The 27,634-nt window shown below is 38.7% G+C and overlaps 2 protein-coding genes across 5 annotated transcripts in view; both read left to right on the top strand.

Moving 5' to 3' along the window:
- The first annotated feature begins 945 nt into the window (after window positions 1-945).
- LOC118227549 (signal peptide peptidase-like 2A) lies at window positions 946-14,103 on the top strand. 4 transcript variants are annotated; one of them, XM_035418125.1, is made up of 19 exons: window positions 946-1,543; window positions 2,096-2,206; window positions 2,344-2,508; window positions 2,658-2,758; window positions 3,693-3,875; window positions 4,273-4,362; window positions 4,530-4,663; window positions 5,728-5,879; window positions 5,980-6,076; window positions 6,378-6,479; window positions 6,835-6,916; window positions 7,538-7,612; window positions 7,928-7,984; window positions 8,149-8,202; window positions 9,603-9,702; window positions 10,526-10,606; window positions 11,044-11,204; window positions 12,018-12,051; window positions 13,178-14,103. In XM_035418125.1, the coding sequence occupies exons 5-19, from the start codon at window positions 3,786-3,788 to the stop codon at window positions 13,213-13,215; spliced, it is 1,347 nt and encodes a 448-aa protein (XP_035274016.1). In that variant the 5' UTR covers window positions 946-1,543; window positions 2,096-2,206; window positions 2,344-2,508; window positions 2,658-2,758; window positions 3,693-3,785; the 3' UTR covers window positions 13,216-14,103. The 4 variants fall into 4 exon arrangements, with proteins under 4 accessions (XP_035274016.1, XP_035274013.1, XP_035274014.1 ...); XM_035418122.1 differs by lacking the exons at window positions 2,344-2,508; window positions 2,658-2,758; XM_035418126.1 differs by lacking the exons at window positions 2,344-2,508; window positions 2,658-2,758 and having other exon boundaries at window positions 947-1,543; window positions 2,064-2,206.
- A 2,798-nt stretch (window positions 14,104-16,901) lies between these two features.
- trpm7 (transient receptor potential cation channel, subfamily M, member 7) overlaps window positions 16,902-27,634 on the top strand; it is a 42,018-nt gene continuing 31,285 nt past the window's right edge. Inside the window, exon 1 of the mRNA XM_035417707.1 lies at window positions 16,902-17,080. Coding sequence (XP_035273598.1) covers window positions 17,078-17,080 — 3 coding nt within the window. The 5' untranslated portion in view covers window positions 16,902-17,077. The remainder of the gene's footprint in view (window positions 17,081-27,634) is intronic.

Here is a 27,634-nt window from a genome sequence, read left to right on the forward strand (position 1 = left end):
TGAAAATTTCTCTTGTTAATGTATGGCTTCTGAGTGTTATCCATTCGATACAATTAATGTACTGCTATCATATGGTTCCTCCACTCCAGTCAATGAAGTTGTGGCCTTTGTGGAAGCCTGTGAAGATCAGCAACAGCTGTTACTCTGAGGAGGCATCCATTACACTGCCATGTTCTGAAATGTACCATAGCAGAGAGGCTGAGATTCTGTTAATTTAATATTTAAAAATTGCACAATATTTGAACTGCTGTTAATCAATGCTGTTTTGCTAGTGACACCATTCTGATGTCGCACTGAAATACCTGTTGTTAAACCATGAATAATGATCCTAATGCCTGATGAACAACAGAATGATGACTTTATAGATATAGATTTTATATTTGGAAATCTATTTAGCGTTTTCGCTGAATCGTGGCCCAATTCATTTATCAGATGGTGGCTGGGCCACTCAAGAGATTTTAGGGCACAGCTTTGGTGGAACCAATATTTCACTTGCTCTAATTAATGTGGGTTACATTGTTTTTAAAAAAAAAATAGTTTTGTTAGACACCTTTGTAGACATGTTTCAAATGTATGTTCTCATAGCTTTCATGCATAGGTTCATTACACTGTATTTTAAATGATGGACTATGGATATCAGCTATAGCTATCAATATTATGATAGGATTTCTCAATTTTCTCAGGATTTTAAAAAATGTGGCATAATAAAAATGGAAATTTGTAAAAGTAGCATTTCAATCAATTTCTCATTTTCATACATGTTAATACAAATCTTCAAAATATGAATTGTCTAAAGGACGTTTTAGCATGTTGATGCAAAAACTGAAAATAGTTTTTTCTCATTAACTGTTGTTGCTGTTATTATTATTATTATTGTTAATAATAATAATAATAATAATAATAATAATGAATTTTATGGTATGCATACAGTGGACGCTTCTATCCATATTTCAAATGATTCTAGCTGAATGATAAAACTGTAGTTGACATTCCTGTAATATTTACAATGCACTGTTTTTGCATATTCCCCTGTGAAACACCACGGATAGCTACTCCAATGCGTTATAGCTAATGGCGTAGCATGATAGATGAAGGAAATCTTACCTATGCATAAAAAAGATGAAGAAATCTATTGTCAATAAGAATTACTTTTCATTTAATTTATTCAAGAGCCACTCCAAATGTGGCTCAGAGTGCACGCTTCAACTCGTATTCACAAAGAATACAAAAAATAAATACGTGACATGTGCACGGCAGTATGTAACAGCCTGTGTAATGGACGCGATCTGCCAACGGAACAGGAAGTGAAAAACTTTTTGCTTCAGTAACAATGAAGCAATCACACGAACTGGGCAATTGGGAAACAACTGGTTGGCTAGCTGGCTACTAAAGACAATTACCTAAACTTTTTTAGACAGTAAAACTGTGACAGTCTTAAACAAGCACGTAGCCTACACGAAACATCTGTTGTCCTGGACGTGCTAATGCCACCATGGCAAGAACATTAACGATAATTCTATTTATCGTTTACATGTTTTCACAGGTAAGTTAGCTAGCTAGCTATGTCGGTATCCAGTTGACTGTTTAAATTTGATTCATGAGCCTGATGCCTCCAAAATACTAGCAGTATGAGGAGAATTGTTTCGTTTCGCTCTCCATTAATAGCCTTGCTATAGCTAACATTGGAGCTAACGAAAGATAAGTAATTCTCAGTTTATTTTTGGGAACTGTAGTCAACATTAAATTATGTTAGACGGGCTGGATTGTTATACATCGAAAGCTTTCATTGTAGTCTAACTAGGTAACGTTATTATAGAACAGCAGACTACCAGGTGCTACGGTGAAGACCTCCTATTCGTTTGTAGCAAGTCTATATGGGCTACTTTTTCAGTCATTGTCAGTCTAGAAATGACTTAAAATACAATATATTTTATGTGCAAATGGCTGTAGCTAATGTGCAAATTAACAATGCTTATGTGACTACATTTTAGTGTTCAACACGCATTAGGCTACTAAAACCCCCTGTTAATGTATAAATTAATTACTGTGATATCTATCTTAAGGATTACGTACGACCAAATACTGTCCCTTTCAGACGAACTCTCAAGAAGCAATTTTGCACATTTCGGATGGGTCCGCCGAGAAAGAGTATTGTCTTGTTTACAATTCATCTTGGACTAAACTGTCAACGTCCCTCAGCAATGCAGTAAGTTACCTCAAACACAAACTTACATATTGGTAGCATCGCGCTACATTACTTGATGTCATGTGTAACTTTGTACAGTTGTAGGCTTAAACTTTGAAATTAAGGGTCACTGGCAATGTCAATGAATACTGTTTCAGGGAAATATCTGGTTTGGGATACATAGCCCACCTAACCGGATTTCAAGCCGTCTTGAGGAAATTGGACACGTTGAAGACAGAAAGCGCAGTGGAAGACTCAAAAAGATGTCTGCATATGATGAACAGTTAACTTAATGGGGCAGTTCACCCAAATATGAAATTAAGGTATGTTTCCACTTACCAAGTGTGCTGTCTATAAATCCAGAAACTCCATCCAGAGATGAAGCTCTCTGAATGTTTGTGAGTCACTGTGGCATTATATTTGAAAAGAGACCTTGTTGAGTTTTTCTAATGTAAATTTTTGGTGCTTTGAGGCCACACAATCTTGGAGTCTATTGTATCAGGCTGAGCTGCAGAAGATATCTATGAAACTTGTCAAATGTGAAACTATCTGGATGGATTGACAGTACTCTGGGTAAGTGGAAACATACCTTAACTTAATTTTTGGTTGAACTGCCCCTTTAAAGGTCTCTTTCTTGAGGGACAGAAGGAAATCCATTGATGTGCTTGCTCATCGTCTGAGTCGTAAATGCTTCGACCGTGCGAAGAAACCTTATAAGAAATGATCATGTAAGGCAGAAACCGTTCTTGCAGTAAGACAACAAGCAGAAGAGATTGCAGTACAAAAAAGACCATAAAGCATAGGGCAAAAACCAGTGGCAGAATGTCTTGGACGGCCAGTAAGTCCGAATTTGGTTCACAGAGATGCCAATATGTCAGAAGAAGCGTTGGCAGGAAGTACGATGATACCTGTCTGCAGCATTCAGTGAAGCATAGTGATGGTCTGGGAGTGCCTTTCAGCCAGCCATGTAGGAAATCTGGTTAAATCAGTGGAATTATGAATGCAGAGAAATGTAAACAGATCTGACTCATTAGGCTGTACCTTTGTGAAAACGACTGATTGGCAAAAACGTTTCTTTCAGCTGTGTGTGATCACTTGGACAGGGAAAAGAACAAAATGCAGGCATAGTCAAAATAACATTTAATGGCTTGGAAGAATTTATCACAGGGCTATGTGAAAAAAATTGCGCGACAGTCTACCAAGCAAATTGCGTCAGTTTTACATTCTAATAGAGGCTTCATAAAATATTGACTTGTTTTAAAAACAAGATGTGTTTACCTCTAATTGTATTGAATACAGATAAATGACTTTAATTTAATTTGTATTCAATTGAATTGAGTGGCCGATGACATGTATTTCTTTTGGACTGTGTTAAAGATTGTTTAAACACTGCAAGTGCTTCACTGCTTTTTGTTCATTTGCTAGTTTACTAATTAGTAATTTCTACAAATAATAACATTTTATGCTTGACAATTATGTAAAAAGATGTCTTTCTGTCTTCTTGTAGGTGGAGTATCAGTTGGTAAACCTGACGTCAACCTTTCTCTGCAGTGAATCTGGTGTAGCTCCTGATGCACTGAGAGGGAGAGCAGTGGTGGTGATGCTTGGGGAGTGTGGTTTCAGTCAGAAAGCTCTGGTTGCTCAAGATCTTGGAGCGTCTGCTGTCCTCATTGCCAGTAAAACAACCATGGTAGATGCTTATATGCATACTGTATTGTATTTATTGTAGTTTTGATATTTATTACGGCAGTTTTGAAGCTGGAGGCATTTGCTCCAGTCTGTTGAAGTCTGTGGCCAAGGTTCATTTTGAGACATCATTAGACTTGCCTACTACAAATTCAAAATCAGGTAAAATGAATAGTCATTGTCTTCAGGATGCTTTGGATGCATATTCATATTTTTATGAGCAAGTGATATGGAATACCTTTGAATCAATGCATTTCTCTTGGTTGGATTAAACTGTTTTGTGCCGGTGACTACAGTGTAGTACTTTTACCATCTTTTTGTTTCTCAAACTCCAAAAAAAAAGATTTTAAATTCTTAGTAAGCCAACACTGAATTTTCAACTGTTTCTTTGGGCATTTTAGTTGACTCCTTCAGCAAATGAGTCCGACTATGGAAAAGTCAAGATTCCTCTGGCGCTCATGAGATACAGAGACATTATGGATGCACAGCAGGTGATCTCCTTAAAACACAAGCAAATTGAATGTATGGTCTTTACTTACATTGATTAGCGCGTACCATAAATGTCAATAAATTTATATACAAAACTTGAATAATAATTTGTCGTAATACGTGAATGCACTATAAGATATTCTTTTGTTAATTCCTTCGCTCCTCTTAGACCTTTCCCAGTGGTATGGCAGTGAGGCTGTATGCTCCCCTGCTGCCTGTGTTTGATGTCAGCCTCTTCGTCATGTTGGCTCTCAGTATCTTCACAGTGGCTATGGGAGCCTACTGGAGTGGCATGTCTGAAAGGTGAGACTGTATTCATAGGTGAAAAGTCTGTGGTGGGACATCTAAGAAATGCATCTAGCTACGGGGGTTATCCTTGCACTCTCAGAAGAAAGGGTACTTAAAAGGTACAAAAGCTCTTCCCTGGGGTGGTCCCCTATAGGTACATAAAAGTGTACCCCTAGCCGATGAGGAGGTACCCCTAGCTATTGGTTTAATAATTAATTTGTACCTTTTTTTGCTTGTAAAAGGTACTTATTTGTACCTAAAGAACACTGCTGTACCTTTCAGTGTACATTTGGGAAATTAGTTTTTTTAAAGAACAGAAAGGTACGTCCATTGTACCTTTATTTATGAGCATGTAGTTCAGCGTTCACTTGTTATGGTTTATTTTTAGTTAGAAATGTAATGACTGTCCTAGTGCTGGTTGTGGCTCCTGAGGGGAGAGGGGGTGTACAACCACACTGGCCTCACTCTGGGCAGAAGGGTTTAATTACAAGGTTATTCCCAGCCTTATTATGCAACAGTGGTGCATGGTCTGTCAGGCCCTTTCAGTCTGTCTGTGGTTTGGCTGTGCCACTTGCATAAGTCATATAGTCCTGCTCAGACAGTGCAGCACAGGTGGTGTACTAAACAACACAGAGGCCGGCTGCATTTTCAGAGGACATGTGTGCCAGGGTAGGATATCCTCAGTTGATGGAGGATCAATGTGATGATCCAAGAAATAAAATGTTAAAGGAATTCATTAAAAATATTCTAACGCAAAAAAGAGTGGTCATCACCATTAATCCATCTCTACTGTCAATGACAGCTCAAGTGTATTACTGTTTGGTTTTAGAGGGAGTAATTATTTTTTTGAAATAGCCGACAGGCTACCTGCTTTTGTCTTCAATTTTGGACTGTGATTTGAAGAAGATGCCTAAGAAATTGTAGTGTCCCTGCTGACCCCCACATTGACTTGCACTTAGACTGAATGTCTCTGGTAGTAGCAACCACCACTTGAAGTTGGAGAACAGTTGTTTTTTAGTTCTTGCTGCAGGGGTAGTTAATACTGAGGAAGAGTTGTGTTGTGTTGTGTGTCACTCCAGGGACAGGCTGAACGAATCCCCAGCCGTGGGCAGCTGTGAGGGGAAAGGCTCCAGTGGCGACTTGTCTCTTTACTCTCCACTCAAAGTCATCATCTTTGTGGCTCTGATGAGCACCATGCTGGTTCTGATGTACTTCTTCTACACGTGGCTTGGTGTGTATTTCCAGTGATTGTCCTTTCAGTCAGTCAGTCAGTCAGCAATGATATTTGTTCATGGAAATATCTAGCGTGTTGTGACTTTTTTCATTTCCAGTGTACGTCATCATTGCTGTGTTTTGTCTTGCCTCTGCCGTGGCCCTACACAGCTGCTTGGATGCGATCATGGAAATAGTAGGTTGTGGAAGTTGCAAGTAAGTGGGACCTACATCTAGAGCACTTGTGTATTCAGTTATGCCCTTCTTGTGTTCCAGTAATGTGTGTTTTCTGTCTTTCTTGGAGAATACAACATGTTTATTGCTGCCCAGTGGTCTGATTCTGCAGATAGTTTTTCAATTAATAAAAGTCAGTTAACGCTTCAAATCTGAATGGCGCAAGTAGACATTTCTCTTTGTTTGTCCTACACAGTTCATTTCTGATTCATGTTTTGGCCAGACTGACCTTCCTGTGACTCTATTGGGCCTGTGCTTAGATTGAATGTCTTGTTTTTTCCAGCTTCTCATTCCTTGGAAAAGATTTCTCCGCGAGGTCGCTGCTGTTGGCTGCAGTCAGTGTTGCTGTGGCTGTGGTCTGGGTGGTGTACAGGAATGAGGACAGGTACTGTATGAACAAATGCAGCCCTGTTTCTCTTGTTCCGTGTGGGAGGGCCGTAGGCGTGTCTTCAGGAAATTAACCTCAGAAACGTAGTCTGGACTTTGTTTTAAGTTATACAGACTCAAGGAAATTTATTTTGTAGGCGTGTTTGTTGTACGCATCTTGGTTAGTTATGTCGAAATGGTTGCTCACTGTATCATTGACTACAGTATTTGCCTGAATTCAAAACCACAAATCCTTAGTCATTATGAGCAGCTTTGCAGTGTCTATCATTTTGACTATTTTGGTATATTTACTTTATTATTTAAGGGTTAAATATGATCGCCAAATCCAAATTTCAAATTTGATTTCACTTTAGGTGGATCTGGATTTTGCAGGATCTCCTGGGCATTGCATTCTGTCTGAACTTTATGAAGACCATAACTGTGTCAAACTTTAAGGTAAAACCTTACTGTGAGGCCTGATGCCTCTTTTTGTAATTTTATTTTAAATTTGTCTTTAAATTTTACAAAGAAAAATATGTTGTACTTATTAAATTATTATTCAGAGAACAAATTACTATACTGTCAAATTTCATTCCAGCTCCAGGCTCTCTGATATCCCACTAGCGGTAATGCTGCCTTAGATTTCTTAGGTATCTCTTGTTATAAATGTAAGGTATAATAGAGCTGTATTCTGCTACTAGCTAGCAAATGCTATTTCCCTATGTTTAGCTATCCTAATGGAGCCTACCAGTGATGTAGCAACATATAGCAGCACACATTTACATGCTAGTAAGAGTTTTTTTAAGGTACGGTATGGATTATGGAATGCTGAGGGATTAAATATCAACAGCAGTATTATATTAAGTGAATATGGTTTTTGGTGACTGCATTCATGTTATCGAAGTAATGGACTTAAATAGTATAATTGACTCAAATAGAATTTCATACAAGAATGAAGCGTATGAAAGTTCAAAAATTTGAGCCTGAAGCAAATTGACATATCTTTCCATACCCAAATGATGCCCCTGACTGTGATTCTTGACTGCCTGTCTCGTTCCCTTCATGTTTTGCCTGCAGGTCTGCGTCATCCTTCTAAGCCTCCTGCTTCTGTATGACGTCTTTTTTGTCTTCATCACGCCTTTCTTTACTCCAGTGAGTCACACGCCATTGTCTATTTATAGGAGCATATGTACTGTCATGTTTTTTCCTCTGTTTCTGTAGTCATTCAATTAAATAATGTGAGTGCAGATGTTCAGTGAATTCGAAAATAAATCTCATAGGTTTCCTGGCTATGTTTGATGTAGGGGACAGGTCTACAGTTAGGATTGGGCATTTTATGTTCATAAGAAAAAAATTTATTTGTTAAATCAGTCTATTTACAATGCCTGCAGGCGTTTGGGAGTGACCTGCTTTCGATTACTGTTGGCATTTTTGTAAATATTTGTGTCACTGTGTCATCTGCCACAGAACGGAGAGAGTATCATGGTTCAGGTTGCGCTTGGTCCAGGGTCTACAGGGGAAAAGGTAACCACCAAAAATGGAGTTTACATAAATAGCCGTCTCCTTTTTTGTTGTAGTTATGAAAAAGAGCAATGACCGTACTAACAATAACATGTCTGCCTGGCATTTGCTGTGTTTGTGTGGATTGATTTTTACTGAAAAAACCTCTGACTTGGGTTTGGTCCTAGAGCGGAGGCAACATGGTGGAGGTACCTGCTGAACCCAGAGCTCCCCATGAAAAAGTAAGGCCTGACTCTGAGCTCTCCTCGTGGGTGACAGGAGTGGAGGCAGAGCTCTTATAAACTCATTCGTACCTCAAGAACAAATCCTGTGCTGTTACATTCGTGCACTGTGTGTCTGTTTGCCCTCCTCCATATGCTCAAGCTCTCACATGACTCTCCCACTTCTGTGGTGTTTGCAGTGTGTGCTGCTTAAACAAGCATATGATTCGCCTTCAGGATCCTTGAGACATGAGCACACACAAAACTGGGTTGGGCATAGTATTGTATTACTGTTATAGCATTGTTTTACACAATTACATTTTCTGCTAAATAAATAATTGTACATATGATGTGCTCCATGAAACCTAGTTTTATCAGATAAGTATTGATCTTTGCTTACATTTTATTTTGAAATTTAAAATATGATAGAATTTTAGGTATTAATGTATGTACTAATGAAGGAATGTTACAGAGATTATGTATACTACAAGATATAGAGCATCACAATTAGGCTATTGTAATTTAATGAACAGAAACCAAGTCAAGTAATTTAAAATAATGCTAACATAACAATTGGCATTAACTGTAAATTGAGTTGAAGAAAACGTTAATTTAAGGACCGTTGATATTTTGAACTAAAATCTAAACCTTAAATGTTTATAAGTGAGTGTTCAATTCAGTTCAATTCAATTCTGTTTGTGTAGCACTTTTTGCAGAGACACTGTCACAAAGATTCTTTACAGAGGAAACAAAAAGGAAAATTTGTCATAAACCAGGCCTGAACCCCCAAAAAGTGAGCCTGTGATTTAAAAAAATTAAATTAAAATAAAAACTCAGCAGTTTTGTAGTGTCACATGCAGATTGCACAATCGGTCACCTTTAATCCAGACTGGGGTGGTACAGTACAGTGCAGATAATCTAAACAGGGTACTGTTATTCTCCCAGATGGATTTTGTATAAAATTTTGTGGTGCAGTGCAGATGTGCTGTACTGCAGAAAGAGCCTTTTTGAGAAAGAAAACTCTTACTGAGCAGACCTGTGGGCAGGATCGCAAGAGAAAACACTGTCTTAGGAGGACCAAGCATTACAGGGACCTAGACCTGAAGTATATACAACTGTGCGAGATTTTGTCTACACTGACACATGCCAAATTGAAATGACTGTCTTTATGAAACCTGGTGTAGGGATGAATGTTATAGTGAAGCTTGTCTTTAAAACGATCCTTTGGATTTGAATTGTAATAATTTGGTGTTTTGGTAATGCATGCATTTCCCTCAGATTTTGCATTGTTTTCCAGAGGCCATTCTTATGTTTTATTCCAGTTTATTCTTTTTTTATCTGGCTTCAGAAGTGTTTCAGTACTTTTCTGTTTTGACTGTTTTTTCTGAACTGGAGCTTCACATCTGTGTGATATTTTGCAGCTGCCTGTGGTCATGAGAGTACCGAGGTTTTCGGCCTTGGCCCAGAACCTGTGTGGGATGCAGTTCTCCATTCTTGGCTACGGAGACATTATTGTACCAGGTGACTCAGGGTTCCGATGCAAAGGTCCTGGGGGGGGGGGGTGAATAGCATTGCACTGATAACTACCTGGTTTTCAGGCACCCCTCTCCTCATTCTTTATGTTCTGTGCATCACTGTGAGGGCCACCAGTTTGTCTCCACCAAGTGATTTCAATGTGTATTTTAATGGTTATTCTCCAGGGTTACCCATAGGCACTCCAATGGCAGTCAAGTGACTAATCACACAATTTAGTTTCTAATTAAGCCATTTCTAAAAACAGTTTGTTTATCCAATATTGGGAGTCAGGAAGGAAAGTGAACATGGGTTCTGTGAACATTTCTGATACAGGGTTTTGTTTTAGCCTGCCGCTAAGACACCTGATTCTACTTAAGGTCTTGGTTGAAGACCATGATCAGTTGATTAGTTGAATCATGAATTAATTTTTTAAAAAAATTTTCTGCGCAAGTTAAATGTTATATAACTGCTGTCATTTTTAATTTGGGCATTTCCCACTGCTTTTAGCAAAACGTGACATGGCCCTGTAAAACATTTTAAAATACTGTAGCATGTCCACAGTAGCAAGTAATCAAACTGAATTTAACATGAGACTGTTGCTTGTAACCATCACTGTCATGGTCTGTGCTTAATTCGGGGCAATTACTTTATCACCTTAGATTACTGAGGTGATGCGAATGGAGTAATTGTTTGAGAAGGGGCTTGACAAAGAGGCTATTCCGACCTCTACCTGGTGGAGGACTGAAGTACCATGTGAGAAAACAAGGGAAGGCACACTGGTGGCCCTAATCATTGCCTCTGAAGTAACATTCTCTCATTGACAAAACAGGTTTACTGGTGGCCTACTGCCACAGGTTTGATGTATGGACCAGCAGCTCCAAGAAGATCTATTTTCTGTCATGCACAGCAGGTACAGTATAATTCGGAAAATAACTATTGCTGTCAGTCATTTCAGTTTTGTAACAGAAAATTTTGCAGTATTAAACAAATCTGCCGTTTCAGTACTTGTATTTGGAACCATCTAAAATTATTATTATCATGTAGCCTCAAAGCTTTTAATGACTACATGATAACCGTCCATATATGTTCCCGGTAAGTTAGTATGTAAAATGTCTGAGATGCTTTTAGTGACTGTGGTTGAAACAGTAAAGTTTCAGGAATGTTCTAGTCATAATGATCTCTCAACCAAGTGAGTCTAACTGGAATGTCAATCAATGTTCTTGGAATGTTAATGTTAGTTTGGTCCCTTCGGGACTGAAATGGGAGATGTCAGATCTTTCTGAGAGGTGCCATCAAAGGTAACCTGTGAAGTTGTCTTGTGTGGCATTCCTCCTCTTGTCTCCACAGCCTATTTCATTGGTATGATTGTGACATTTGCGGTCATGATTGTGTCCAAGATGGGCCAGCCTGCCCTGCTGTACCTCGTGCCATTCACTCTCCTGACCAGTGCCGTGGTTGCCTGGTGCAGGAAGGAAATGAGACAGTTCTGGACCGGAAGTACTTATGAAGTAAGCATATTCACTGATTCTAGGATCATCCATTTATTTCTATGGTCTATCTGCCTGGATATCCTTTAACTCATATATAATTCTGTAATGCTTGTCTTAACATGTCTTTGAGTTATTATTAGTCATTTACTCATACACACAGAGCAGCATCTAGTCTGGATCACCCATTCACTGTCAGACACATTGGGATTCAAGGAAATGCATATAATATAGTTTTTTTCCCCACAGAGGAGACTAAAACAGTCTGTGTTTCACTAATAATTTTATAATTGAATTTACCTGGTCAACATTTTTTCAGTACAACATTTGAGAGCAGACAATGTAGACTTGTGAATTATTGGCAGGTGAAATGTTACTTCTCACTGGCAGCCAGTAGGTGTCAGTTTAGTTAAAGGAGTCGGTTAGGGAAAATCCATTCTCACCATGAAGTTATGATTTACTTTGTAGTCGTATTCAGTCCCATGGCAATGTTGATTTACAGATTTTCTCAGGTAAATTATTATGATTTTGGCTGTGAAATTCAGTATGGGAAAAGGGAAATTGCATAAATTTACATATATTTAATAACGAATTTATAGATTAGTTGCAATGCTCAATTGGTTTTGAGATAGGAAATTGCCCCTTTATATTTGTGAAATAAGATTAAAATTATCTTAAATTATTTTAAATATAATTTCTATGAATATGCATTTTTTGTATTGCAAAGAAACAAGATTATACACTCCTTTTTATATGTAATTCTATGTAGTCACAAGCATGTCAATCATGCAGTGTTTTCTTACAATGATCATGATTTAACTCCATTTACATCAGGTGTTGGACTCCTCAACAGGACCTTTATTACAAGGTGTGCTATTGACCCAGAAATGGCTACATTTACCATCATCATTCCATCTTCTGCCATATGTGTCTTGTCACGTTGTGTTTCCTCAAGCCCCCTTTGTCTCATAGTGTTCTTCTTTCTCTGGTATACGAACCTGTCAGTATCTTTCTGTAACTGTGGCTGTTTTTTTTTTTTTGAGGCCTCAGAAAAACTTTGAAAACATTTTTTTTTTTAAACAATTGGATCTTTGTGTTTTTAACTCTCAGTAGACCCACAAAACTCACCGATGTCACAATTGCTCTCTAAAAATCCTTTTTGGCCTCTTCTATGGCTTTGTGTCCATGTTCATGAGACATATTTTTCAAATAGCATTGAAGCACTAAATTAAACAGCCAAACAAACAAAGAAAGATGCTTTACAGCTCGACAAAATACAGGATTAGCTTTAGTTTGTCTTCGTTGCAATCTATGCATTTGCCTGACATCTTTGCAATTTACAACAATCTGCCTTTTATTTATTATTCATCTCTTGTTTCCAACTGATGAAACACTTCTACTTATGACAGTTTTGCTTCATCTAATAGGTGGTTCTGTTGCCATGACAACAGGCAAGAAGGTTGTCTGAAACAACAGTACTTCTGTCATTTTTCTTTGCATGTTGTTGTTATAAATATGCTTTGTCAGTAAGGCTGGGAGCTCTGTAAACAACTAACATTGTAATTTTTGTAGTTATTTCACAGGCGTGCATGAAGTCTGTTGAAATAATGGCACATTATTTTTAATTATTGTTTTGTTATTTTTTAAAACCTATATTTTGCCACCTAGCAAACTGATCACAATGCTAAGCATATCTGTCTGTTTCTTGCCTCCAGCTGAAAGTAGCTATGAAATGTACAAGTATTTATGTGGTCAGCATATTGTGTTAACATTTTATCTTGAATTGCTTGCATTGGTATTTTTTGTGGATGTTGTTTTGTTAGTTTTTCTTGAGTGCAGCAATGATACCAAATAGTGATGTTCACACATAGAACTTTTTATTTTAATCAGAGAGTATTTTTAGATCTGGTACATATACACATGCATTCATTTTCAATAGGCCTACCTTTTTTCTTTTGGAATGATTATCCTTTCTCCCTCATTTTCTTTCTTAGATGGAGGATCAGGATGTGACGGTGGAGGAAAATGCTGACTTCCACAATTAACCGAGGGTGGTGCATCGTTATTGTTTTTTACATTTTGAATTTAGGCACAAGCACAAATTATATGGGTTGTCGCTTGTGTTAACATTAGGCAATGAATCAGCAGGTGTAATTGGAAGGAATTAAATGTGGTTTGGGGATTTAAGACCAATCATTTCATCTCTTGCTGTTAATCAGTAAAATAATCCATAATGTAGAAAATGGCTGTAAAGTAAAAAAAAAGAAAAAGAAAAGAAATGGTGTCTGTTTGCCAAATTAAGTTGGATTGGGTTTTGGTCACTTTTTTGTTGAATTCCATAAGCTAAAGCAATATTCTGCTTTTTTTTTTTTTTGCTGTGGATGGCTGATGATGCCAGCCTTAACATGTTTGTGAGATGGAAACTGCCCATTTAGAAATGCAAGTATTGACTTGCATCACTCGCATGTTGCCAGTTTAAGAAATCACTTTTCTTTTATTAAACTGATACTTTTGTGCACTGGTTTGTTTTACCATTCTTTACATGCATACATTTTCAACAACTTATTCTAATTTATTAATGCCATCCATAATTGTAACTGGCCAGTTACTGTCAAGTCCATTCAGGAAGGTTGCTCCTAGCATGTGCCTTTTCAAAATGCGTGTGGTCAGCTGCCACGTTTTTTCACTCTGTGATCCACTGGCTGGGCTGTACTGTTCCTGAAGCAGGGGACAGAGTGCACCTTGCACAGGTGCAGGCACATTGCAGGCATCCCATCTACCAGAGGAGTTGCTGCTGAACAATGAGGGTGGAGAGGCCATGCCAGCTCACTACCTTTTGTTAGTTTGTGGGTGAAGCTATGGCCAATCAACCATGTTTTGGTTAAAAAATAAAAAAAATAAAAAAAAATTAAATACCTTATTTGTACGTTTTGGTTATTTGTAATGACTTGTATTATCTTTCAATTTTATGATATTTTAAGGAAGAGAAATTATGTGCTTTGTCAGTACACTCTATCAGCATTCCTTCTGTGAGGCTTACAGAGAAATATTGCACTTTTGGTTTTTTGGCGACCAGTCCTTTCTGGAAATCAGCTGTTTTAAAAACATATATTTTGATTGTGTTGCTTGAGAATTTTCCACAAGCTGCTTCACGGACCTGCAGTGGCAGGCCAACCTCTGAATCTCTGAATACCGGGTTGGTGGGCTGGTACTCTACTGTAACATAATTATGTGTTTTTGTATTACACCATTGCTACTCCATTTATTTTCAGTGGGGCCAGTGTATCTTCTCAAATGAAAAACTATCCCTGAAAGAATATTTATTCCCAGCCCAACGTGGCTTTTTAAAATTGGGTGCGTTTTTCAGTTGTATTATATTCCTTAGCTGAAGAAAGCTACTAGTACATAGCAGCAGGGCACAGTACCTTTATGCCTCAGCCAGCTCTTTCTATTGGCCAACTGGAAGCTTCCATCAGCACACACTCAGAGCCATCAGAAACACAATGTGCTTTGTTTGAATAATCTGTGAAGTAGGTCATCTTTCTCACTTGCCAGTAATCCTATTACTGGCTATTGAGTAGCTGTCTTAACTCCTGTGCAACAGCACATAGGTTCTCAGAAGTCATCATTACTAAACTACGTAAAAGTTTAAATCTCTAGTTTGTGTCATGTGTAAGGCAAACAATATGTTGAATTCAACCCCCCCCCCCCCCCCCCCCATTAGTACAAACTAAATTCAGTTAGTACTATAACATGTTTCCAAATTTTTAATAGGGTTGATGTTAACCAACTGTGGCTAGTTTCAAACCTTGTCAGTCCCTAGAGAGTGTAACCCCTGCGTTTTCTTCATATTATGTATGTTCACAGGGTCATAAATTAGCCACCCTTGCAAGACTTCCTGTGATAAAGCCTCTTCACTGATTGTTAAACCCTACATTTATATTTTTCATGGAGAGGAAACCTGTCACTCATCAATAAATCAGTGAAGAGCTGTTTTCCTTTTTCACAGTCCAGAGAGGCTATGTATGTATTTCTTCTGTCTACACCACTCAGTTTTTGCTACAAAGCACACATGATCATTATTCTATTTTATTTTTTAAATGTTGTAATAGATGTATGGCGCTCGACTTTGATTATGACTTCTGATTTCAAAACTGCAGGGTTAAAAAGGTCTGTGAGACAATCTTCGTACCTGGCTGGTGTACGGCTCTTATAAAAATATAAAAAGGACAAAGTTTAACTTTTTCTAAAGGTAGGGTCACTCCAGGACAAGTCATCAAATGGCTTGTTGGAAAAAAAATAATTTAGGGTTTTTTCCATTACTGTTAAACTAGGATAGGGTCATTTTTTACCCTGAGGACAACAGGAGGGTTAAAAAGCCTGGTTCTGTGTTGCAAAAACACGTCAGGAGTCCTTGCCTCTTACTGTAGTTAATGAGCTAATTTGATCAGTCCCCCTAAAACATTTGAAAATATAATAGATACCACGATTACATTAAATATATTTCCAGAGAGAAACTTAAAAATAAAATTTGAATTCATATATTAATTTGTGGGACATTTTATATGAAATCTTGAAGGCCTAAAAATTTTCAAAAATATCAAAGATATCAGATAATAATATTAAACATGATGGTTTCTCAAACGGATCTTTATTTTCCTATAGCATTTCTGAATAAAAGTCAAGACAGTACACACAGGTGAGACATTGTGATTCACGCTACTGCCCTCAATGAGTTGCACGGTTTTCAGATACTTTCTGAGATGTTTTACCACCTCATTCAGATAATATTTTGTTCCCGAAAAAATGTGGGTGGAATTGTGAAACCAACGTAAGACGTTGAAATGTACCTAACTTTATTCTACTTTAAAGTTATTTGTCTTACATAAAGTTGAATGCAAGCAGTTACACGAGGAATCTATGGAATCAATGAGCCTACACCGAAGTCTCCAGCATTGATTTACCATGCTTTAATCATTGGTATGTCAAATTATGACTGTTGTAATGTGCTTGTGGGCAATGATGCAACATCCCAATATGCCCACGTGGGAAATGTCGATGTGCATTATGAAGCCTGCATTATCATTTCGGCTATATTAATTAAAATCTTAGCAAATCACTGTGTTCACTTCTCAACACACTGTTTAGTGACTTACATAGGTGCATATCTAATCATTTCGTGATACGCCAATAAACGGTCTTAATGACCAATGATCTAATGGGTCTAATGATGCAGAAATCTGCCCTTGAAGCAGATAAAGCAGACTTTATGCTTAAAATCATACATTGTGCAGTCGAATTGCAATTAAGAAACAAGGGATTACGTTAGCAACCACTTTGGCAACTCATCACAAACATTCCAGGAGAAGTGTGACTTCAGACTTTGCAGCAAAATGCGAATCAGATTCTGAATATCCTATATTTAAAAAACGACCTGTGGCCACACATTAGGCTGTGTTTAAAGTAGTTAATTGTTTCTGCAATGAGAAAAAATTTTTTTTTAAAATAAATAAATCAACATTTAATTCCTTCCTAACAGATGTGCAGAGTTGTGTCGTGCTAATAATGATAATCACGACAGAATTTGCCGCAACCTTACGGTGTGCCTCTATCCCGATATCCACGCTCGTCGACCGGTAATATGACCCCCCGCTCTTCAGTTCCCTTGCTCCGCCCGACTCACGTGACTACCTGCGGGCTGACTCAGCTGACTCGTCACGCAGCGTCAGTCCGGAGTCGCACAATTATGAAAAAGCTACCTTCCGCTGGAGCTGGAGCGGAGGCAGATTTCTCAAACGTCAACCGAGCTTTCCTTCCAAGGCTAACCGATAACACCGCAGATAGATGGCTAAAAGCCACGGATCAGCTCTTCCTGAGTCTGAACGGTGAAGAGAATGGTATGCAAACACAGCGAATGTGTTTCTGTTTTTTTCATTGAGAGCTGACCAGGAGATGTGTGGGCTTGCTAGCCCCGGGTGGTGATATGAGTGCTGTCTGAGTGAGGCAAGTCGATGTGTGCTGTCAAGGCGATGAACGGCGAGAGCGGTATATCGTTGACTGGTTGGAATGTTATTACCGTCGATTGTAGATTTTTACTTCATGTCCTGAAATCTGCAAAGTATTTTCTAGCAAAATATTCGATGTTGGCATGACCACGCATGGTCTGAGTTAACAAGCGCAATAAACACGGCAGAAAGGGTTAAATACAAGGGGTTTTCAGGACTGTTCAGTATAGCCTTGCCAACTCGTGCATGGTCTCGCGCAATGACAATGTCGTGTCATGCAGCTAGCCGGCTAGCACGCTACGATAGGTATCCAAGTTGTGACAATGCCTTGCTAGCATGAGGTGCAACTACTTTGAGCTGCCTGCCTGTTTTATTTAACGTGTATGAGGAGCTATATTTGTTCTTTAACGCAGTTTGCGTCCTAGCTATCTGGCGGTGAAAATAGCAAGCTGACTTGGTAGCTATCTTAGTTTTATACAAGCTTTGTGTTAATTAGCATAGTGGCAGTAATAACCTGGTCTCCCCATCTACCTAGCTAACTAATCTAAGTTTTAGTTGTTTTCTATAAGGTTTGTCTATGACTACCTTTAACGTGCTAAATTAATAATAATTTTACTGCTATAGCTGCTGTCAATGTGTGGTATATAGTTTGCTAACGCTTGCGCAGACATAACTAGTAGCTACGATATAGCAACCCAGGCAGTTAATGTCTTTTGGGTGGTCACCCTGGTCAGGTTGCTAGCCAGCTAACGTTAGGAAGCGTGCCATTTGTCAAGCGTCGCGGGATTGTTGTAGCCTACAGATTATATCGAACGTTTGTTGTTACCTAGCTAACGTTAGACAACTTCAGATGTTTTCAGATAGCTTTTTTATTTCTGACAATGCGTTAGTCATACTCCAGTGTATCCGAATATCTACGTCAGTATGACGCGGGAGTTTAGCACTATACTAGCGTAGTGAAATTATTAATCGTTGAATTGGAAACAGCAATATTTTGCATGTGGATCAATAGAGACAATGTCAAGAAATGCATATGCAATATTATTATGTTTTCTTACGTTAATGCAATCCTGTTGTCAATTAATTTGGAAAATATAGCGAGCCGTAATTCAGCTGAAGTTTTAGCTAGTGACCAGGAGTAGGTTAGCCATCACTCAGTGCAAGGTTGTTGAATGGCTACTACTGCGTTGTGACTGCGTGACTGTAGGCAGCTGGTTAAAACGGTTTTCGAATTGAAACATACACTTTAGTCCACTAACAGCTTCAGTTCACGATGCTGTTGGAGCGTGCAAATGACTGCATTCTGGATTCTAAAGAATATTGCCACATTTTACCACACACACCACCTGTACCTAATATTACCACATATTGTAATACAAACTACTGGCATAAATCCCTCATCTAAGTAAGATAACGTTACCACATATTACCATTGCACCAAAGAACAAGATCCCACCGCGCACTAAGGTTACCACAAACTACTACAATGTACTGCCAGGATTACGACACAGTAATTAAATAAAACTGTTTGCTGCTACCATAACCACACACTTCTGTTAAAGGAACCATAAAGGTATTCAGATGCACTTGCTCACACGTTTGAGTCTTTTATGCTTGAAGTGCTTGAAAAATCAGATACAACAATTAAGGATTAAGTATATGGATATGTGTATTGCTTCATTGTGTTTCATATTTATCTTTTTACACATGCTGGAATAGCCTGTGCAGTATAAACACAACGGTGTAATAATTCAAGAGCCACCTCAGTCATATTCCTGGCAATATGTGTATGAGGAAAGCATTTCTCTCCTCATCTCTAAAGATTTTTTCTTAAAATCAGGGTCAAATAAATGATTCTTATTAAAATGTAATGGGTAACTGAAGGGTATAGCCTGCAAAGTAGTGTCAAACTGCTTGTCAAATAAAATTTTTTTGTATGTTTTGTTCATGATTCAAAGTTGCACCAAATATATGCAATACAAAGGTTTTGTGGAAATTTATCGAAATAATATTCCCAATTCTGATCCGAACATTAGCCAACCCTATACATACAGAACTAACCCTCACACGGCCATGGTTGTTAAGAAATTAAATTTAGGTACAACCGTGTGACTGAAAAAAGGAGGGGGAAGTGAGGAAGTAAAAGAAAATAAATATGAGTACAATTAAAAAAGGGCGACGAAATGGGACATTAATTGTAATTCTTCAGGAGGCACCAGGGAGGGTTTCAAAATGATCGAAACAGTAAATCAGAATCCCAAGTTGATTGAAATTAGCTAGAACACCCTCTCAAGGTAGGCTTTATTTTTTCCCTCATATTAAAAACATTAAATCACTGAACCAAAAGAATGGTTTAGGAGGATAAGGCAACTTCCAGTCTAATAGACTTCTTTGAGCTAGTAAAGGTGCAAAAAATGTAATGTCTTTCTGCTTATGTCTCAAAGGGCTGATCATCATCATTTGGAATGTCAGAGATGGCCATCTATGTACTCAACTGCAAGTTTATATCAAGTGCATTAGATCTGCTGGTCTTGTGTGGCATCTGTGGCATGCAGGAATACACCAACATATTGGCCAACGATCTCTATCGGCTGATAAAATGAGCAATCTGCACGAATGGCCGTTGGCCGATTGTGTAGAAACAACAGATAAACAGCTCTGATTAGGCTATGTCCTGTCAGTCAAAAGGAAAAAAAGTCTATTGTTTATTTGTAATTCAAGAGTTGGTTTTAATTTGCTTGCAGATGTTGAATTATTGCACTTTGATTTCCATATTCACTGTTTCTCTATAATTGTACAGGCCTGGTGTTGGGCTGCCAGGTCAACAAAAACTTTTTTTTAAATTCCCAAAATAACGGCAAATATTTATTAATTTGGAAATCAATGATCATTTGCGCATGGCAGCCTCTGCGGGGCGCTGTTCCGAAACATGATTCATCCTCTGAGTTATTCCCTGGGAAACTTGATGCGATGAGAGTGCCTCCTCTGTCAGTCCCTTTCTGTTACTGCCGAGCGAGAGCGCGTGCGGGTACTGATAAGAGTGCAGTGGACCGGAGACATGCTGGGTTTATTTGTCTTTATAGATTGTTCTCCAAGGCTTCTCAAAATGAAAGTAAGTTTATGATCTTTAATATATTCTTGTGGAACCGCAATGTCACTGTGTGTCTTGTTTGCACTGTCAATAGTATAGCCTAATGTTACCGTATTGTCATAACTGTATTGTATCAGTGTGGTTGAGTGTTACATCCATAATCCAGCATAATATTATTGCGTCAACTCTATTTAGATAATCAACTAGCTAGCTAGTGTTACACAGATATCGCCTCTCGTAGCTAGCTAGCGAATGTTAGCTATCAAAGTTGAGATTAATCAGTTTGAAAGAGTTTGCGTGCCCTAAAACAATTTTGCCATTATTCAGCTTACTGCAGGTTACTAGAATCAGTAGCTAACGTGAGCATGGCACCACCTAAAACAAGAAAAATCTCTTAACGTGGTGGACAGACAACCAAATATTAATGGTTTTATGTTCATGGTGTGCTAAAATTGCAAGATTGTTGACATTGATGAACAAGGTGCATAAAATCTTGGTAATTACTGGTAATCTTGGCAATCTGTGAAGGATTTCAACATAATAGCGACACTAGATGCTGTAAGTAAGTTAAGTAGTAGACCGTCACCATACAAGACAATCTGCGATGTGATATGAGCCCTACCTACGAATGCCTTTTATAACAGGTGAGGATTCCAGATTGACCAATAAAGGCTCCGTAGTCAAAGCAAACAGCAGGGGGCTCAAAAGGCACCCCTGACAGGTTCCCCGTGACAGGTTAAAATATTGTGAGCTTGTCTTATTAGTGACAACTGAAGCCTTAGGTCAGGAATGGAGGAGTTTTCCCCAGGCCACAAACTTGGGTCCAGACCAAACTTCTCCATAACCTTGAATGGGTATTCCCATTCTGTGCTATAAAAATGCTTTATCTGACTCCAGATAGATCACCACCTCTGGGACCTTCCCAGATGCAGTAGTATAACATTCAAGAGATGTTGGATGTTGGTAAAAGAATGTTCTTGATAAAACTTCTCTGATGAGGTGAGCTAATGTTAGATATGAGTTTCTCCAGATGTAAGGCTAAAGTTTTACCAGTATTTTATAGTCTGCATTCAGGAGAGGGATTGGGCAATACAACCCACTCTCAACTGAATCCTTTCTTGGCTTCTACAGCAGTGTGATGGATGCGACTGTGGCAAGGTTTCCAGGTCCAGAGAGTCATTGAACATATCTAGAAGGGGTGCAAATGTTTTTAGAAAATTTCTTGTAAAACTCCATGGGGAAACTATCTGGTCTGGGGGCTCTGCCACTCTGCATTGCTTTGATTGAATCTGTTATTTCACCTTTCTGTAGTGGCTGGTCTGTTTCCCACTCCTGAGTGCTACTAATGATGGGAGATTCAAGGTGATCGAAGAAACATCTCATCTGTGTTGTCAAATTTATTTGAAAGAAACATTTGTCTACATTAACCGGTTTACCATTCCTTATGAAGCTATGCTGTTGTAATTTCCCAGGTACAGCAAGGGCTGAAGTTGTATATGTCATATTACAAATTTGATTCTGTTTGTGTGTGGTAATTGTGGACATGTTTGTGGTAGTGTATTGCAATTATGACAGAGAATCAGGTTCATTTGGACTTGACAGGTCACATCCATTGTGGTCAGAGGTTAGCAATGTAGTTTGGTGCAGTTAAATGTGTAACTACCTAGCTAGCTACTCTGATATCAGCTGCACCACAAAAGCTGTCTTTTCAAATAAAGAATGATTCTATTTTTAGTTCCTGAGCAAAATAAATAAATAAAAATCATTTTTGATATTGAATAGTCTGAAGATATGTTACAAAAGCACACTCATTCAGTAAATTACTTTCCATACCTGTGTTGCCATTTCAAGTCTAGTGGAAAAAGAAGGAACTCTCGACTGCATTGCAGTAAGGATGGTAGGCTTTTGTTGTTTGGTGGACAGTTGCATAATCGCCAATGAAATATTTCCTGGTATAGCTGGCTTAGTTTGTGTGTGCTCATGTTAGTTAAATAGTTGTTGTGTGTGGTTGTTGACAAGCCTATGGTGTGTTTACTAATTATTCACCCTAGAAGTCCTCTCCCTGGTTAAATTGAATGAATTGTTGTGAATCTAACCAAACCTAAAGACTTAGGGATTTGGATGAACTTTTAACCAGTTTTTGGAAAGGTCTGTACCAAGTGTAAAATTGTTAAAAATCCAAGCTTTTATTGTGGCTTTATGAATGAATTTTGGTGCAGTCTGACATGGATTCAGTGTTTTGAATAAATTGGTTAAGAGTGTGTTGGTAATCCATTATTCACTTTATATGTCCAAATGGCATTTGTTCATTGTTTGAAACAGGCTATGAAATAAATGGCAGGTTCTGCTACCTTGAGACCTCTGTGTAAAAGTTTGCATTAGGTGCAAATGGACAAGAAAGTTTAGAATTTTTTTGTAGTGGATGATTTAATCAAATATAAGCAGTTTCCATTTAAGAGTTCTCTTGTCAAATTTCAACCTTGCCTCGTGGTCACACTTCACAATGTATAAGCCTGTTTGTGTCATTAAGTAACAGGATTATGGATAAGTAACTACTTGGTGTCTCTTGGTTATGTGAATGAAATGGTTGAACTTTGTGAGCAGGTGGTAGTTCAGTGTCATACATGTTACTTCAGAGGATGGCTTCATAGTGGACATCTGCCATCTTGATTTTGCACTTTGAGTATTACATTGTATTGGCAGGTGGAGGACTGCCCCACACCTTCCAAAAAAATGGAACCCGCTGTGTACACTTATCCACTGTTTATTGCCTTGGGTATCGTGCTGCAATTGCAGTACTTGGACCCAACAGCAGTGCCTCCTTTAAGTGTTTAAATTCTGCAGCAGATCTTATCTCTTGCTGAGGGGCTCATGTTGAGTGTCCTATGTGGAACTTTCCCATGAACGACTCCACCTAACAGAGCTTTGTCAACAGAGTGTCAGATCTCTTACTGGTTCTCTTTGAGTTGGTAATTGTGCAATGTATAGAAAATCTGTCTGAATTTTCTCCCAGGGCTCAGGAGAAAAATTAACAATGTGTACACCTCTTGTTAAAATAGGCTATGTCTGGGGAATTTTGTATGTGTATTGTAGTCTATGTAGAAAAATCCATGTTGCGATATTCATGATATGGTGATAATGGTAATTTCCCTTGTCATTGGCATTGACAGATATTGGGCATTGTAATTTTTAATCCTCCTGCTGGTGTTAACTGTGCTGCTTTGTGAATTCTTATTGATCACCAGTCAGCTTCTGAAATGGAAGTTTGTTTTGAAGAGTCTTGATCTGTTTTTTAATTTTTAATTTTCACTAGTGACTGATATGTAGGCCTAAAACTTGAAGTGAAAAATGGCAGCATTTCATCAACTTGCCCCTTCCATGAAACCGGGCATCAGGGCTGCTGGGTGGCACATCCTGATAAGGCTCTGTCTGGGCCCCATGGTCTGGTACTGATTTCACACCTGACCGCGACAGTGCCGACTGCATGCAGCTGGTAGCCCCACAGGACAACGTGGGAATGGTTCTGACATCGCCTGAGGATGGAAGGGTTACAGTCAGCTGGGATGATGTCATTGTGCATCAGCGACCCGCATTTGTCAGTTGGGCACCCACAAGTCTGCCTGTTGGGCTGAAATGTATAGGAGGCCGGGATCTGCGTCTCATCCCTTAATAGGGACCCCAGCTGGTCGATCTGGCACCCTCAAGTCCACCTGGTAAACGTGAAGTGTCGTCATTTGACTCCTCTCTGTGCTAGCTTGATTTAGGAGCTGCTGTGTGATAAGAAGTGACTTTTGGCTTTGCATACTTCAGAGGAGAGCATGTGCTTTTTTGAGCTCTCCCAAATCAGTTGTGCATGTTCCAGCAATGAGAGCTGATATCTGCTTGTGTTCCAAATTGGGGAGAAGGGGGAGCATTAAAATAAGTTGAAAATAACACTTTTGGATGTTGATTAGAAAATGATCAAAGCAGTTTGAGATTTGATTTGTCACTGGTTGGAGTTTTGGCAAGTATGTGTTAAGGTTCTGAGTTCATTTTACCAAGTGCCATCTCCTTTCCTGCAGTCACACCAGGGTTATTTGAAAGGTAATTAAAAAAATTATTAATCTCTTCAGTGTGCTGCTCAAATTATGTAGGGTTTATTCCTTTGTTCAGTTTTGTGGAGAAATCTGCATTTTCTACAAAGCAATGGCAATAACTGGCTTTTGGTGCTGTTGTGGATATTGCAATAGAACAAGTGTTTCACCTATTGGGGAGACTTTGTTTTTCAGGGCTTTGCTTCCCCTTTCCCCACCAATTTCCTGAGTACCCTGCAACTTGCTTTTGGGGAACAGAAAAAATCCCTTTGTTCTGTATGCATGTGTGTAGCCTGTGACAGCTTATCATTTTTGTATGAGATTGGCTGCAGTGACATGTTAACAAATTAGGTTGCCTTTAGATTTGTGACTGATAGCCGCAAAGTACATTTTCTGAAGCTGTTATCAATCCACAGAGAATGTAGAGGTTTTTGCATTTTGTGCATGTAGTGATGATGATTAGATAAGGATTAGAAAATGGACAAGCTATAGCAGAGAGCAGTTGAAGTTAAGATTGAGAAGTGTGCATCAGTTCTCAAGTGAGACATTGTTGATGTAATTCAGTGAATGAACTCATTGACACAAGTCTTTGTCCTTACAGATGATTTTTGGTCATAGGCTATTTAATTCTGCAAATGTTTCTACAACTTAGAAAGAAATATGACCATTATAAAAGTGTATGTTATCGAACCACTGCTAGACGTGCCATTCTCCTTGGTTGATTAATCACACTTATATCCCTGGGATGAACTGTATCTAATAAAGAAATTGCCAGTAAGTGATTTCATACTTCTTGTTGCAACGAAGAGCTACAAAACGCAGGCGGGCTGTTTCATGTCTGGGCATCAGTAACTGTGCTTTTGGAATGTTTACCTCTCTGCATTGTTGTCCCGTTGTTTGCTCACCACAGTGACCTCTAAGACCCGTGCCTCATTCTGATTGTCACTGCAGGTAGAATGTTACAAGGTGCAGAGAGCATTTATTCGTTTTTGATTCACGGGCATCAGAAAGGATAAATGACTAACTACAGGGCTGCCGGGTAGCGCACTTGGTTAAAGCTCCGCTTGCGTATGCGTTGGGTTGGGTATGGGTATGGAGAGCCGGTTCCGAATAAAACGGTTTTTGCTTATTTGTGGTTCATATTGTGTAGCATTTTAACTTTTGAGAAAAGACATACTTTTTGTGTAATTAAGTGTTACTTGCCAGACAGGCTTGTACAATGGCTAGACAGTGACCCAAAGTTGTAATTTGTTCTTTGCTGGCTTGGCACAATGCCTGACAGGTTGGCCTATGGCCAGTTTTTATATTGGTGCGCTGAGCCATATCAACTATTTTAAATGGTGGAACTTGGTCTTACAGAAAGCTCTTTGTGCTTGGAAAAATCCCTGAAAATGCATTATATATGATCAGCATTAAGTCACAATTTCATTTTTTAATTTAAATGAGTTTTACACATCTATCCTCCCTCTTGGTGCTGTTGTCAGCTGACAAAGTGATCCACAACTTAGAGTGAAGCGTTGGTCTTCACTGCTTTAATCATTTCTCCTGTTTATGATACACTGATGTAATAGGAAATATGACATTGTGATCATATCACTATTCATACAGACAATCTGTCTATCTCATGGTAGTTCTCATTATACCTTGGGATATTTGATGTAGCTTACAGCTTCCGACAGGATCAGATTCAAGCCAGCAGCAATGCATATTGTCCTGAAATTGCACTGTAGGAAACCTGATACAAACTGTAAATTTTTTTTTTTTTTTTTTTTTTTTTTTTTTTTTTTAACATGCATTTTATTACCCTGGATGAGGTTCCCCCATGAGATGATATTACTTTGAATTCCATCAGTCTGCCTTGACATTTCTTTCTTTGGTTTACATTTAAAAAGTAAAAGTAAGTGGCCTACTTGCTGAAAGCCTTTACTCAAACATAAGGACAAAATTCTTTACAGTTAGATTGAATCTGAGCATTGCAGTTACTAACACCTTTTTTGTTTAGAGGTTTTGGCAGTGATTTCAATTTTGAGGTTTTAAACGGTCCGTAATTTTATTATTGTGGTTTTGGGATCACTGATAAAGCCGCTATTCTGAAACTTGATTCTTTAGCCTCATCATCAAAAAAATTGGGATTCCTCTATTGACCCCAATGATTCAAATCTATCCTGTTGTGTATATTTTAATGATAATCATACATTTAAACGGTCCTCTGTAGGCTGTGTTGTACAATAAACTTGATGAATGAACTAAACTTGCATGAACGCAGAATGCAAAGTCTGAGGGGCAAGCGATGTTCAATTCAAGTTCCAAGGGACAATATAGGTCAATATAGAGCAGGAAAGCTGCTTACAGAACCACATAGGCTACTCACTGTGAATGGTGGGAAAGTTGGCTGTAGAACCACATGCTCACTGTGAATGGTGGGAAAGTTGGCTGTAGAACCACATGCTCACTGTGAGCTGTGGGAAAGCTGGCTGTAGAACCACATGCTCACTGTGAACTGTGGGAAAGCTGGTTGTGGAACCACATGCTCACTGTGAACAGCGGGAAAGCTGGTTGTAGATCACACTGCTCCCGTGACTCATCACAAGGTTGTAAGTTAATTGGGTTCAGAGAAGAATTAAGTCAACACAGATTTTCTTTTTTTTTTTAAAGAAAGGCTGGGTGCAAATCTGGTTCCTCCTATAAATTGGTTGTTGTTACATCCTGGAAAATGAGGTGGGGGTGGGGTGGGGGGGGCTGGGGTGCTGTGCAGTTCATGTCCCCAGTGTTCATAGATGAGAGAGCTACATTTTTCACTAATCTGAAATAGGCCCATAAATATGTAAACTGCTGATACTATAAACTTATAGTGGAACTTGCTCAGGCTTAAGCTTTTTCAGTATGAATTTCACTGAGATATTGATTAGGGGAGAAAAATTGCATCATACTCTGCTGGTTTAGCAATTTTATGCTTGCAAACTTTGCTTGGGATTTGTAAAATGGGGGTTTAGAGATCCGACAAGAGCTGTGTAGCCCGGCTAGACACATCTGAAATATTACGGTTTCTGGTGAAGAATGAGGTGAGTGAATTGGCCTGCCGGATCTTATCTGTGTTCTAATAACATAAGGTGGGAGGAAAAGGTTAATTATTGTTGCAGGGCTTTACAGTCCTGTCACGTCTGGTATTATATGTAACTGTGGTGGGAAAGTGGAGCGACTGATTAGGCAACAAGTGGTCCAGCAGTTGAAAGAGTTTTTTTTAAATCACAAACTCCGTTCAGCAGCTTTCTGCAATTTAGA

This window comes from Anguilla anguilla, chromosome 5 (assembly GCF_013347855.1).
Source record: "Anguilla anguilla isolate fAngAng1 chromosome 5, fAngAng1.pri, whole genome shotgun sequence".
NCBI lineage: Eukaryota > Metazoa > Chordata > Actinopteri > Anguilliformes > Anguillidae > Anguilla > Anguilla anguilla.

Excerpts from the sequence above, each read along its gene's own strand:
- LOC118227549 (XM_035418122.1), top strand. The coding sequence starts at position 1,493 with ATGGCAAGAACATTAACGATAATTCTATTTATCGTTTACATGTTTTCA. Across the intron at positions 6,077-6,377 it reads GTAGGTTGTGGAAGTTGCAA|CTTCTCATTCCTTGGAAAAG; the intron begins GTAAGTGGGACC and ends TGTTTTTTCCAG. Across the intron at positions 12,052-13,177 it reads AACAGGACCTTTATTACAAG|ATGGAGGATCAGGATGTGAC; the intron begins GTGTGCTATTGA and ends TTTCTTTCTTAG.